This window comes from Chanos chanos, chromosome 5 (assembly GCF_902362185.1).
Source record: "Chanos chanos chromosome 5, fChaCha1.1, whole genome shotgun sequence".
Classification (NCBI taxonomy): domain Eukaryota; kingdom Metazoa; phylum Chordata; class Actinopteri; order Gonorynchiformes; family Chanidae; genus Chanos; species Chanos chanos.
Window position 1 is genome coordinate 8,090,326 of NC_044499.1, and position 14,273 is coordinate 8,104,598.

General features: G+C 39.0%; 3 protein-coding genes across 3 annotated transcripts; 2 read left to right on the forward strand and 1 right to left on the reverse strand.

The window, feature by feature from the left end:
• Nucleotides 1–687: 687 nt before the first annotated feature.
• fam163aa (family with sequence similarity 163 member Aa) lies at nt 688–1,424 on the forward strand. The gene is made up of 2 exons (XM_030775972.1): nt 688–780; nt 1,068–1,424. The coding sequence occupies exons 1-2, from the start codon at nt 688–690 to the stop codon at nt 1,422–1,424; spliced, it is 450 nt and encodes a 149-aa protein (XP_030631832.1).
• A 4,543-nt stretch (nt 1,425–5,967) lies between these two features.
• rabgap1l2 (RAB GTPase activating protein 1-like 2) lies at nt 5,968–8,748 on the forward strand. Its single transcript, XM_030774577.1, has 8 exons — nt 5,968–6,078; nt 6,635–6,703; nt 7,047–7,157; nt 7,300–7,404; nt 7,515–7,598; nt 7,784–7,855; nt 8,104–8,295; nt 8,533–8,748. Exons 1-8 carry the CDS (start codon nt 5,968–5,970, stop codon nt 8,746–8,748), a joined length of 960 nt encoding a protein of 319 aa, XP_030630437.1.
• A 1,968-nt stretch (nt 8,749–10,716) lies between these two features.
• LOC115812091 (interferon-induced protein 44-like) lies at nt 10,717–13,979 on the reverse strand. Its single transcript, XM_030774578.1, has 7 exons — nt 13,496–13,979; nt 13,315–13,366; nt 12,963–13,158; nt 12,578–12,730; nt 11,536–11,707; nt 11,169–11,269; nt 10,717–10,917 (listed from the first exon to the last, which is right to left on the reverse strand). Exons 1-7 carry the CDS (start codon nt 13,977–13,979, stop codon nt 10,717–10,719), a joined length of 1,359 nt encoding a protein of 452 aa, XP_030630438.1.
• Nucleotides 13,980–14,273: the final 294 nt, after the last annotated feature.

Below are 14,273 nucleotides of genomic sequence, written 5' to 3' on the forward strand. Positions count from 1 at the left end.
GATTGCTTGAAAAAAGCTACATTATGTTAAATTAACGTTTGAATGTTTGATGCATCTAGGTGGTGCATATAACTGAGTTTTTCTACCCATGACCTTTTCTCCTGGAGCCACTGTGATTGGAGCTTTCAGCTGTCCCTCCCCCCTGCTGCTCTGCTCTCATGTGAGTACAGGCCACTTAAACCTTCCTGAACGCTTTTGACTTCTCTATAATCGCTTTAACCTTCAAATCGCTGGCTGTGCCTCAGTGCTCACTTAAGTAAACATTTCAGGGTTTTTTTTGTTTTGTTTTGTTTTGTTTTGTTTTGTTTTTGTTGTTTTTTAGATCTTATCCCCAGCCTCATCTCTAACCAGATATATTTAATGTGTTTACAGGTATTAAAGCACACTTTGTTGAACGTAAGTACATAGACCCAAAGATTGTAGCTCATCTGCTTTCTGTCCCTTCTCCGTTTATACACAAATTTTTTTTTTCTCTTTGACTCTCCCACTTAATCTTCCTTCTCTGTCCCCTTCTCTCACTCTCTGTCTGTCTGTCTGTCTCTCCTTCTCCTTCTCTCTCTCTGTCTCTCTCTCTCTCTCTCTCTCTGTCTAACTCACTCTGTTTCTGTCTGTCTGTCTCTCTTTGACCCTCTCAGTCAATGACAGACTCCCCTCTCTTTCTGCAGGGTTTGATGGAGATCTGGTCGGATGACAGCTGGAACTGTTGTCATAACCGGCGGAATTCTCGCAACAGTGATACTCCTGTGTATCATAGCAGTGCTCTGTTATTGTAGACTTCAGGTAAGATACTCCTGTGTATCATAGCAGTGCTCTGTTATTGTAGACTTCAGGTAAGATACTCCTGTGTATCATAGCAGTGCTCTGTTATTGTAGACTTCAGGTAAGATACTCCTGTGTATCATAGCAGTGCTCTGTTATTGTAGACTTCAGGTAAGATACTCCTGTGTATCATAGCAGTGCTCTGTTATTGTAGACTTCAGGTAAATACTGACATGCCGTAAACGTGTCGCCGTTAGGTGAATCAGGTGCGTGCGTTGACCTGTGTCCTGTCTGTCCCTGATTCTCAGTATTACTGCTGTAAGAGGAATGGGTCTGATGAGGATGCGGGCTCTGCTGGGGACGCTCAGCCTCACTTTGCCTGCAACGCGTGCAGCGCCCTGGGGATGGATGGCGTGGCCGTCACCCCTCTCACCTTGCCCTTCGACCCGTCTCCGCCCCACAGCTACTGCCCGACCTGTTCGCCCTACTACCTCCGCGGCGTGGACGAGATACGGAACGGCGGCGAGCGCATGTCCTTCATGCCAATGCATTACGAGAACCCGACCGCTTCCTTCGGCATGTCCGCCATGCGCGCCCCCCCGTTGAGTAAACGCAACCCGCTGGACTTCTACACCAACACACGAGCCATCAGCACCGACGTCTGACCCCCACCCTCCCCCAGAGACCCCCACGTCCCTACAGGACCCAAACTCCTGGCCCCTGGCTCCTGGGGTGTGTCTCTGTGGCAGAACTTAGAGACACTCACTCTGAGATGTGATACAAGAAACAAGCCAGTTTAGCATATAACTCATGGTCCTCTTCTATCTGTGCACCTGAGGCCATGTTCAGTTTCATTTTTGTCTCCACACATCTCTTTCTCTCCCTGTCTTTCTCTGTTTCTCTGTCTTTCTCTGTCTCTCTCTCTCTCTCTCTCTCTCTCTCTCTTCTTTTCAAATACTCTCAGCTTCGCTCTTTTCTGAGGTACAGAACTGCAGAGCGTGGTGTTTGTGAAATCTGTACCCGTAAATCTCCCTGTGTTCTCAGTATTTGTGTCTGCTGAGAACAGTTTTAGAAGCTACATACAACTTTTTTCAAAGTCTAGTTTAAAATAAAGACAAAGCAGAGCGGTATTAACATGCTATTTTAGAGCCGTCGCTATGCAACTACTCTTAGTGTTATTGAAGGAGAGGAGAAATCTGAAGGCCGTTTTTTTTTTTTTTGTGAAAATACTTTTTTTTTCTTTTTTTTTTTTTACTTTATAGGAAATAGCAGAGAGAATTTTACTCTCTATAGCAAATAACTGGATTATTACCATACTTTATCTAAAATATATTCTAGAAGATTTGCTGAAACACTTATTTGGCGTTTGTGACCGGGAAGGGGAAAACAATGAAAAGAAAGAGTATTATGTCATGTCATTTTTTTTGTGATGATGTGCTGAGGAAACTGTAAACATGAATGTTCACTGATTTGTCCATTCATTAATATTTTCATTTTGATCCAGTCACATGTCCTACACACAAAAAATTGATATTGGTATTAGTCACTGCTGGGTAAAAAAGAAAAGAAAAGAAAAGAAAAGAAAAGAAAAGAAAAGAAAAGAAAAGAAAAGAAAAGAAAAATGAAATGTTGGGTGAGTTGAGGGGGTGGTTTCCTTTTCTGGTTCTCACCTTTTTTTCAGAAACTACTTTGTTCACTCGTGTTCCACTGTGCTGATCTACTGTTCAACTGTGCAGGGTTTTGTTTGTTCAGAGTTGGTGTATACATGTATCTATAATCACACAACCATACCTTAAAACAACCTTATTTTAGAAAACCTCTCTACCTAAGGCAAAGCATTGCCTGTTATCTGGAAAGTGAATGGCATCGCCCATTCTTTCCTAGTTTTCTTTGTCCACTTCACCAAACTGTAGTTTCTGCTGCTACAAAGCATTCTGACTCGTTACTTTGTGTTTTGGTCATTTGTTTATTTGTTGGTTCATTCATCTGCCGGCATTTATTTATCTTTTTGTTTTGTTTGTTTTCTTTTCTAACCATCCTTCCTTCCCTCCTTCCTTCCTTCCTTCCGTCTTTCCTTCCTTCTTTGCTTCATTCGTTCATTCATTCATTCATTCATTAAGTGATTCATTTGTTCATTCAGTCCAATATTCCTTCAAGCAAACAACTACTGTTCAGATTAACTACTGTCTGATCAAAGTACAAAAGCCACTTTTTTGAATTGCACTTTATGTTGAATTCTGGAGATTACTGTAAGCTTATTTCTTATCTAATGTCACGTTACATATCAGTAGTTTTCACTTATAATTTCCTTGATATAATTTTTGACAGAAATATTTTGAAAAAAAAAAAAAGATGTTGCTCAGTGGTTTAAGATATTAAAAAATAAAGAGTATTGTCCACAGATTTCACTGAACGTTACCTTTTGACTTTTCAAAACAAATAAATATTTACGAATACTTGGAAACTTTTCAGCGCCTATTAGTTCAAAGACTGTTACACGTCTAAGACTGAGAGTATCCATACTTTATTTATCCAGTTTAACCACAGAAACATCTCTTATAAGGTTATAAAATATCACACTTACTCAAATTACTGCCACAGTGTAAACTGTATCATGTCTGAGCAAAATGCAATTAAAATAAAATTTGTTTCTTGACTAGTGAAGTTACATCCATGACAAAGGTATTTCTCAGTTTGCTCTACAGTATGACAATGCAGTTGTACTTGTTGTTCAATGTGGTTGATTGGATTTGGGCCAAAGACAACTGTTGGATGTAGTAGTGATAGTGGTAGTGTTAAATTACACACAACACGGTATTAAGACAACACGTTTGGCCGTATATTTTGTGTGTAATTTCTTCATACCTCAATAAAGTGTCAGTTAAAGAACGACATTGTATATACAGTGTTATGTGAGATTTACGACAGTTAAGGGATGTTCTTAGATTAGCCTTCTTTATGTCTGCCCACATATTCTGTATTTACTGACAGTCATCTGTCTCTCAGCATACTTTTATTATAGTGTCAGAGTGACTGGAAATCCTTACAGTGGAGGGTGTGTTTGCGTGTGTGTTCTGCTGAAACTCTGATGCTAATTAGAATGAGACTCCAAAAGCATAAGAAACCAACAGCTCAGAGACGGTTTACTCCTCAGCATTTCGCAAGAGAAAAGCAGCAGTTTTGTGCTTTTTTAGTCCGCAGGGAGCACTGGCCAGAGTTGCAGTTTCTACTCTCATTTCTACGCTCGACTTGGTTCGTAATGGGAATACCAGGGCTCCCGGTAACGCCCCCACTTTATCTCGATTAGACGCAGCACCCACTGATTTATTGATGGTATTTACATGTTTAAGTGTGAGAGATTGGGTGCCAAGAAAGGGCGTTTCTACCAGAGCCACATTCTCTGTGCATTCTCTCTTTGCATTGTGTTGAGTTACCTGTACGACCAGTTTGAATTCTGGTTTCTTTCAATGCTTATTCAGAGTAATTGGTGAGAAATGGAATATGACATTTGCACTGTGGAAGGTAGCTTAACAGCTTAGCGCCCCAAGGGAACATTATCGAAATTCTTCATGTTTTTTTGTATACCGTGTTACGGGTTGATCACACGAATGGTATATTGTCTTATGCAGAGAATGAATTTCTGTTTAAATGTCACTGGAGTTCGAATACACAATGAAGCACTAAATCTTGTTCAAAGGTTAAACACTTAATCTCTTTTGTCTCTCTCTCTGTGTATCTGAGAAGAAAAGGGTGCAAGTTCATCATGCCTTTGGTCTCCTCAGTACAGAAGGCCAAAAAGAGTTTAAATATTACATCTGATTCCAAATGGTGCGATTGAATCAGGTTTCTACATTTGCTGGCCTTGTGGTTTGGTATGAATACTGGGATGCTTTGATCTTTTACTCATCGCATATCACACAGTAATATTTAATTATAACGAGTAACACCTCTGAATTAGAGCCAACCTGTTTGGGTATGTGATGATGCTTGAGTGTTGAACAAGCGGTGCGATACTTTCAAAAAGTGTCTCCAGTATTAAGATTTAAGTTTGGTTTTTTTCTCTTTGATACTGCATGTGACTGGTCTACGAAATTGTTTTTGTTGTTGTTGTTGTTTTTATAAATTTAGAACAACACTGCTCTAAAAAGATCACATTGCAACACTAATCACCATCAACACAGATCTCTGACTAAAAGCATACCCCCAGTGCCTCCCTTCAGGGGACAGACACTACGCTGCATGCCCCCCCCCCCCCCCCTTTGTTGCAGTGAGGTAGTAAAGCATGTACCCTGTCTAACCTACTGAAAAAATAAATAAATAAATAAATAAATAAAAAGGGCTGAAGACATAAGCTGCTTATGGTTCAAAGGAATGCATTGGCAACCTGTTTGTCCCACACAGACTGCAGTGCTATTGTGTTAACAGTGACCTGGAAGATTAAAACGGAGAATTTAAATTTCACAGTCTTTTGGCCCAGAACAGAAAAACAAAGAGAAGGGGGCTGCAAAGCTGACGAGGGATTTCTGTACTCACTGTTTCCTGCGGCGTTTGAAAACTAAGACCCCAAAGCCTTTTGGACTGTTTCCCCGTCGGATTTTTTTTTTTTTTTTTTTGGACTGATTTGTAGTTTTCTCATGGATGCAAAACTTTAAATTAAGGATATACATTAAATATGGATATAACAGCCATTGTTCGTGTATTCTGAGGTGCATTTGAGGACTAAAGTGTGCTCTGGATACTTAAAACAAAAAAAAACAGAAAATTAGGTGCAAAGACAAAAAGGTTGCTTTGCCACAGGGTTTTCTACATTTTTTAAAGTACATCAGTGTAGTGTAATGAAATAGAGTCAAAATCTCTATGCGGCTCTGATGAAACTCTAAAACAAAAAGTCAGTCAGAAGCGCAAATAAATCAAAAAAATCTTTATGCAGATGAGATAAAGTCTTTATAACAACTTGTTTACTAATCACTGCATCTATTGTCTTCTGCTAACAATCTGCTCCATAAAGTAAGGGAAGGGAAGGAACTTAACGAAAGTGGGCGGGTACATTTTCTTTTGCTGACTCCTCCCCTCCGTCCTGGAGGCAGGACCAGCTGAATGACACAGTCATAACTTCATGCTTGTCAAACCTGTTACCACTTTCCAGTTTCGTTCCCTTGCACACCCTGTGTTTGTGGGAAATTGTTTGAGTCTTATTTATTCGCCAAGATGATGGAAGAGGTGTCCATTTCAGTGGCTTACGATGACCACATTATTAACCAGACATCTGAGGAAGAAATCCTGGCTAGTTTGGTGGCTGAATCTCTGCCAAAACAAGTGGTAAGTTGATCACGTTTTAACCCGACATCAAGAATTAAAGTGGTATATTACAAGTTAACACACTGAAATTGAATAAAGTAATGCTGAAATAACTGTATATATTTCCTACACTGATTGCGTCTAAGAGCACAGGTTTCTCTGAGAAATAACTGTGCTATATGGAAGCTCTATTTATCAAGCAAAACTTTCTCACTCCTGCTTGTACTGGCTACATTTCATATAGAAACTATATAAAGGAGTCACCTCTACTGGTTTTTGCTTTGCCGTGGTTGTTTATCTTTTCTTCCATGTGACACTCCACGTGCCACACATAGCATACTGTGTTTCCATGCAACAGTGACATTCAGTCATTTTCGTTTTACAAGCCGTGAGATGGTTTACAATAAATATACGTGAACTTCACCTGGCCATGAGTGACTGTAGTCTTACAAATAATTTCAGCATTTAACATTAAGGTCATATAAGAATATGACAGGGTTGTTCTAAAATTGTCCTCAGCTGCAGTTCAAGTATAAAGCAATTTAAACTAAATCTTTGTCTATTGTTTGTGTCTCAGGTGCCATCTAAAAAGCCAAAACTGAGAGAGACCCAAGTAGAACCAGAAGACCCACTTGACAGATACCAAGTAAGTGCTCCCCTCTCTTGAAATATGCAGGTATCACCAGTATGGGGATGAAGGGTCTGCCATCCCCCTTGTTAAAAACATGACCAAAATGCATCCCCCTTGTTAACCTGCCATCCCCCTATACACTCAATAGTCTGTCAGTGACCATTGGGCCACCCCCACCCCCCCAAATAGAAAATGAACTGTCTCCTCTTCACAAGAGATTTGGCCCGGAAGGTGCTGTCATCACATAATGGATTTAACATAATCTCAGTCTATGCTCTGTGTTGTTGTATCACTTTGTACTCACATTAAGTCTTCATTAAGTCTACACATCACGTGCTCACTGGCTTGTTTTGATTAGAGGGAGAATCATAGGCTTCAGGAAGCGAGTTTGCGTCTGGAGCAGGAGAACGACAACCTTGCCCACAAGCTGGTCACCAGTAAGATAGCACTAAGGAACGCCTTAGACCAGGTCAGCGTAATGTTTAAAGGATAAATACCACTTTTATACCTTCTCTCATGAAAACATACTTCTTATTTTTACCAAATTTGGCCAGAAAAAGAGAGCCCTGTCTGTTCACTGGTTCTTCATTAAATTCTACGTGCGTTTTCAGGCAGAGGACAAGGTTGACGAACTAACCAAAGAACTTTTGAAAACCAAAGAGCATCTGAGGCTGACCGAGGACGAAAAGAGAGGAAAAGATGAGGAGGCAGCACAGGTACTGCAGTGTCATTACGAATAAAACTGTGACATAGGGGCTACTGTGATGCTGCTGCCCTTAAACGTCCACTGAACTTGACCCGTAACACGTCTCTACCCCTGAATTAGCTTAAGGAAGTATTCAGAAGAGAACTGGACAAAGCAGAGGCAGAGGGCAAGAGGACAAATGGCATCATAGAAGATTATAAACAGGTAAAAAAGGATAAAACTTTTAAACTCTTTTTTTTAAAGACCACTGCACATCAATTTAAGGGTATCATTAAATCTAAGAACATCTTCAAATACTGACAAACTGACACATTTTCTTGTGTTCAGCATGAAGAAATTTGAATATGCATCAGCGTTTCCTTTAACATAATTCTCATTGAACAATTTAGATTTGCTCCCAGTTGCACACAAGACTTGAAAAACAGACAGCTGAAAATACAGAGGAGCTGGGAGTTATCAAGGTGTGTAAAGACTAATGTTCTTTCTCTTACCTCTCGGTCACCCATGCAACCTAAATAGATATGCCTGCTTTAAATTAATTGGTGAAATTGTGCTTGAACATATGCTGTTTTGATCCGATACTAATATTCTTACTGTGTTGCTTCAATCATTTCACGAAACACTTTGCCAGTTGAGAACCTCATTTTCCCATTGGTCTGTCTTTCTCTATAGCTAAGGTCTTTACATAGTGTACTTTCTTTCTCTGCAGAGTAAAGTTATGGAATGTGAGCAATGTTGTCACATCTTTAGTAAAGAGGGTTTAGTGCAGCAACCCTCTGGGTGCACAAGGACCTCTGTCCAGGATGAGGAAAAGAATTCTCTCAAAGAACAAGTTGAGCAACTGAAGCGGGAGCTGGCCCAAACAAAGCTGCTAATGGTTGAGTCCAAATGCAGGATTCAGGTCAGTTTATACCTCAATACATACAAATGTATAAACTAAAGAAAATGGCAAAGTTGCCTCGCCAGTTGTGTAACAATCCCATAACTTTTAATGCGTCAGACCGTTTCATGTTAATTGTGTTATTGATGGCATCCACAAAAGCCCCTTTCAGTTACAGTAAATCAAAAATTCTATTGTCTGTGTACGTGGCTTAAACATTTGTTCTGTTTTTGTTTTTTTTTTACGTGTTGTTTGCAGGAACTGGAGCATCAGAATGGTGCACTCTTAAATGACCTCCAGGCTGCCAAGAACTCATGGCTCAGCAAGACTCTGGGCACGCTCAAGACTGCCACTAGTCATCTCCAACACTCCTCTTCCAGAGACTCAGTCTACGCTCCCATACAAAGCTCCAGTTGGCTGAACACCAGGAGGCTTTCATTGGCTTCAAGGGACAGTGGAAAAGCCCATGTATGACCAGCAGATTAGAGAACAAACTCAGTACACAGGACTGACTCCAGTGACCCAGTGGCTCAGTGACCTGTTGTCCGACAGCCATAATAAGGAGAGGTGAATATCCCTAAGCAGAAGGATTTCTGTGATTGCATGTGGATGTAGGAACAGCTGCCTTCACAAGACACTGGACATGCTGGTTATGGACAGACAGTAATGACACCTATGGTGTGTGCATTGAAGTGACAAGCGTTCTTGCACCTTGTACTCTAATTTTAATACCATTGATTCAACACTAATTGACAAAATGTTTTATTTAGAATACCGGCATGACATTGAGAAATTCTCATTGACAGGTGTAAGACCCATAGTTTAGCAAATGGAAAAGCATGGTACTGGCCTGCTGCATCCATGACTTGGTTATGAATTCTGTCATGCCAGGTTAGAAAGACTGGATGCATGTGCAGCAGCCTTGCCAGATGGGAAATGTTAAAGTATCATACCAGAGTTATCGTATTTTAAGAGATCATCATACGTGAGTCATAACAAAGAGAACAAACAGGTGCAAATGTGTAATTTCAGAAAATATGTATTTGAGACAAACTACTGTCTGAAATACAATAATTATCATACATCTGGCAACGCTGATGTGCAGGTCAGCTTCAGTTTTATTTAAAGCAAACTTAACAAAAGACTTAAAGGAACTTACAGAACACAGATTCAGGAGTTCAGGCAGGAGGAGAAACCAACGTAACATAGGGCAAACAATTACACACAAAGAATGAGAAGAAAAGAAGCATTTATACGCTGTTAAACAAGGCTAAACTAACTGAAAACAGGTGGACCCCATGAATCAATTAACAGGATGAAACAAGGAACCAAGAAGTAACAGATAATTTAACCAAAACTAACCACTAGAGGGGGGACAAGAGCGAAATATGAATGTCATATAAAATAACAACCACAAAGAATCATCAACCAAAAATATAAACTGAATTCACGTTATCGTTCTTCTTTTGTTTGTTTGTTTTTTTATTCTAAAAACATTACACTTTAAGGCACAGGTGCCATTGTTACAAATGCCATCTGAAAATAATTTTGAATTTTGAAGCCAGCCCAAACAGAGCTGCTAATGGTTGAATTCAAATGCAAGATTCAGCTCAGTTTATACCTTAAATATTCAAATATACAAATATATAATCTAAAGAAAAGGGCAAAGTGGCTTTTCTAATTGCATAATGATCTCATTACTTTTAGACCTTTTAACAAGTTTCATGTTAATCCTCAAGACCAGGAGATGGACTCCAAGGGACAGTGGAAAGTAGACAAGTATGACAAGTAGATTAGAGAACACACCTCATTACAGAGCATTTTGTACTCTAATTTTAAAACCATTGATCCAACACTCATTGACAAATGTTTTATTTAGAATACTAGCATGACATTGAGAAGTTCTCACTGACTGGTATGAGACCTCTAGCTCAGCAAATGGAAAAGCATACTGAACAAAGCATATGTTACACTTGTGTTTGTATGTGAACAAAGCATATGAGATGCGTTTCAGTTCTGATTGTTTTGCAGTTTTATTGCTCAGTGCAGTAAACTCAGAAATTCAATATTTGTTAATAAAAAGGACTTTCTATCACATATCTAGACATGGTCTGCTTCTACTTTAGAATGTATTTTTAAGAATGGAAGTTAAAATAAAATCTGAATTTCAAAAAGTTTCAAATTAAGTATTTAGGCAAAAAAACATGTATAGAACATCTGGTCTTTGAAATGTTATTAGGATCTACAGTAGTTCTTGGTTTGGGATTGAACAAGAGTTTCTTTGTCGTGAAATGAAATCAAACTCAAAATAATAAACTAGCCAACTTCACTTTTAGCAAAAGAAGCAGAAATGAATATTAGTGTTGAAACAGAAATGCAAACTGAATAACAACACAACAATCAGAAATCCTGTTAATGTTAGACACAGACTTTTGCCAGGATTCAAAACAGAGGCTTAATCCTATCCAAACTGTCATTCTCATAAATGTCATCAAAGTATCCCTCTGTGACACGGAGCATCTGATTCACAGCACTGAGGAGCAGGACGTCAGTGTCATTATCCAGTTCCAGTTCTTGGCTGTAGTTCTTTACTGGGACCACAGATGATAGACAAACTCCCAGCAGATCACTCACCTCCCGCATCTGTCACGATATGATTTAACATAATGTTTTTCTTTTCTGTATCATGAAGCAAGAAATGTAACTCTATCGACAAGATGAATATTGGGTGATGGCCTTACACAAAAGGAAACTTTTCAAAATATATTCTGATGAGAAGAACTTGAACTTATAGTTTACATATAATAAGGAAAATGAACTCAAATTCAGACAATGTTTAGAAAAAAACCCTGAGAGGCACTGAGAATTGTTCCTAACTGCTCAGTGAAACTCACCATTCTGTTGATGTAGTTGCAGCGATACACATTCTTCAGATCTACTGCCACTAAAGGACAGGCCTCATCCACCTTTGTCAGGAGGACAAGCTGTGGAACACCTGTGAAACACAATTACACCTGAAAATTTTTATTTATAAAAGAATTACAAAATTGCTGAATAACTGAAATGTGAGTCCTGAAATGTGAGCCTGTAACATGTATTTTCATCATAATTACTGTAATGATATGCCCATGATAAAACGTTATACTTTTGAAATAGAAGTTTTCTTTAAGGGTACTCCATATTCAGGACGGTTTTTCAGAAGACTTACAAATGAGGTTAACAATAATCCAGTGACAGTAATTCAGGTATTTAAGTACTTACTCATCTGGTTGGCTTTCCTGCGTAAAGCAGCAAACTTCTCAATCATTTTGTCAGGGAGGAGTTTGACTTTACTGGCATCAATCACATATGCAACAGTGTGAATCTTGTCCTTCAGCTCGACCGATTTACGGAAATACACTGATTCAGTTTGCAGAGGCATTGATGAGTTAAACTGGAATTCAGTGAAAGAGGTAAACATCTTACACTTAAAAGGCTGTTTAAGTACATGCAAAGGAAAAAATATAACAAGCACAGAGTTATATCTATATGTATATGCACACACACACATATATATATATGTGTGTGTGTGTGTGCATATATATATATATATATATATATATATACACGCCATCAAAAGTATTCCCCCAAACTTTGCCATATTTAATGCACTTTTGTCATGGATCAAACAAAAAACCAAAGTGAAAATGACATTGTACAGATCCTTTAAAGAGTTTATAGCAAAACCAAAAAACAACAAATTTTTTGCGTCTGTTATAAGAAGCATCTCTGGCAGAAATTACAGTAATGGACCTTAGAATAGATTTGTCTGTAGAATAGATTTGTCTGTAGAATAGATTTGTTTTGCACATTTAGCATGTCAAAGTTAAACCTTGATAGTATGAGTCCTACTGTAAAATCCAGACTGCAGCATTTTTCCCTCCAGGATTTCCCTGAACTTTGCATCTGTTTTGTGTTTGATCTGCTCAAGTCTTCCATGCAATGACACAATGAATCATTCCCACAGTATGGTGATACCACTACCATGGTTCACAGGACAGTGAGAAGTGTCACATTTGTGCCAAAATCTCATTGCTTTTTAATATTGTCTTTACATCACAAACATTCTGGAAACAATTTATTTAAAAGTAGATCACCAAGACAGTGATTTTATAATACATGTGCATTTTCACATGGCTGCAGGATAAGGGTGCCCTGAAGCCTTTTCCAGGTTTGTTCTGAGGGTTTTTTTTAGCAGTGGTACTCATACGCCTGTCCCACTTGGTAAGTGCTGTAGGTTCGTGTCCATGTGTTATTCCTTTACCTGATATCTGTCCTGCATTTGACCCCTCAGAATGCTAGTGAAGTCATCCATATCCATCCCAGAGTTTAAACCCTCCTCCAATCCCATGGAATCACAGAGAATGATGGGCAGAGTCTTGCCTTTCTGACCTGCCTTGATGGAGTAAGTACGAAACTAGAGGACAAAAGTGTAATTATAGTTCAAAACATTAGTTTTGATCAGTTTAATTGTCATCCACACACAAAACCCCTCTCTTTAGCCTCCTTTGAATGCATTAAAAGATTTAATATAAACTTAAGAGCCATAGTTGATTCTTAAAGGAATGACGCTCAACTGTTATGTTTATTACAGATAATAGTACATCTACGTTGCATTATGTGTGTGGAAACTGACTTAAATTGCTAACCTGTGTTGTCAGGCTAGTCCCAGCACTGCCTGTGTTAGCCTGACTGGTCACATGACCTCTGAACACAGAACTGATGGAATTGAAGAAACTGGACTTTCCAGCCCCAACAGGTCCGACAAGCAGCATCCGGGCTTGCTTCACAGAGCCCACATCAGGCCTCCAATTTGTGATGGTCTCCATAAGGACCTTCCTCTTCCTGCCACAATGTACAACACAACTGAACGTCTAACCACACTTCAGCGTTTTTTTTATTTCTTTGACATGTTGAATTCTAAGCACAGGGAAAAGTGAACCACATGCCCTTAAACATCCTAACATCAGAAGCTATTATTGTTGAGTATAATGTTCATACTCAGATGTCCACTGAATATTTCTCCATGGTGTCTCCATAAGACCTCCATAATCTGTAGAAAACAAAAGGCAATGACAAAGAAGTATACTTCAACATCTAATACTCTGAATTTTTCATTACAAGAAAAGTCAAAAGTTTGATTACACATGGATAAACATACATTAAATTTCATGGAACTCACCCTCAACTCTATAAACTTCACACTCTATCAGCTGAATATCATTCCCGTGCATTTGAATTGGGTCAAAATTGTATGTGCCAGGATTACTCTGGACAGTGGCTGTGTTGTTATAAAGGAACACCAGAGAATCATAATTTGGACCCATACTACTGTCGGTGAATGCATACTGAGGGTTGTTGCTAACAACATGCAGAGGCTTAGCTTTTGGCTTGTGGTCGCAAAAACTGAAGAGAAAAGCTCTGTCGTCAGTGACGTTTTGCCCTGTCTGAGCGTAATCTTTGCTGATGTATGCTCCAAAAACATAGCCAGACTTATTGTAGGCCACTGTTACCGTTGGACCTTGCCGATCACACTTCTGGTGGAAAGAATTATTGTTATATCCATGGACAGTGGCTTTGAATAACAGGCTGAGTTTGGCTTGACCAAGCAATGTGCACAACTTTTTCTCCTGCTCCTTAGTCAACCTGGATGTCACCACACTCATGATGATCTGAAAGAAAACATATGAGGCCAGAACATTAAAACACACACAAACTGTAAAAAGATGTTTGATTGAAAAGAAAATACAATAAAGCTAAATGTTGAGGTGCTAAGGCGCTGTCTTTTCACATTTCACCTATGAAATGAAATCCATAAAAACAATTTATGGATTTCATTTCATAATGAAATCCATAAAAACAAAAAGCTCGCAGACTCGGAGAAGCACTCCATGATTTTTTCTGCAACCACACATTTGGTAGTTCCTGCTTTCCCATGTTTGATGTAGGCCTACTGTTGA

Coding starts and splice junctions, on each gene's coding strand:
- fam163aa (XM_030775972.1), top strand. CDS start 688: ATGACAGCTGGAACTGTTGTCATAACCGGCGGAATTCTCGCAACAGTG. Junction 781..1,067: donor TCTGTTATTGTAGACTTCAG/GTAAGATACTCC, acceptor CCTGATTCTCAG/TATTACTGCTGTAAGAGGAA.
- LOC115812091 (XM_030774578.1), bottom strand. CDS start 13,979: ATGAGTGTGGTGACATCCAGGTTGACTAAGGAGCAGGAGAAAAAGTTG. Junction 13,367..13,495: donor TGAAGTTTATAGAGTTGAGG/GTGAGTTCCATG, acceptor TGTTTTCTACAG/ATTATGGAGGTCTTATGGAG. Junction 11,708..12,577: donor AAATGCAGGACAGATATCAG/GTAAAGGAATAA, acceptor ACTGAATTCCAG/TTTAACTCATCAATGCCTCT.
- rabgap1l2 (XM_030774577.1), top strand. CDS start 5,968: ATGATGGAAGAGGTGTCCATTTCAGTGGCTTACGATGACCACATTATT. Junction 7,405..7,514: donor AAGATGAGGAGGCAGCACAG/GTACTGCAGTGT, acceptor CCCCTGAATTAG/CTTAAGGAAGTATTCAGAAG. Junction 7,599..7,783: donor TCATAGAAGATTATAAACAG/GTAAAAAAGGAT, acceptor TGAACAATTTAG/ATTTGCTCCCAGTTGCACAC.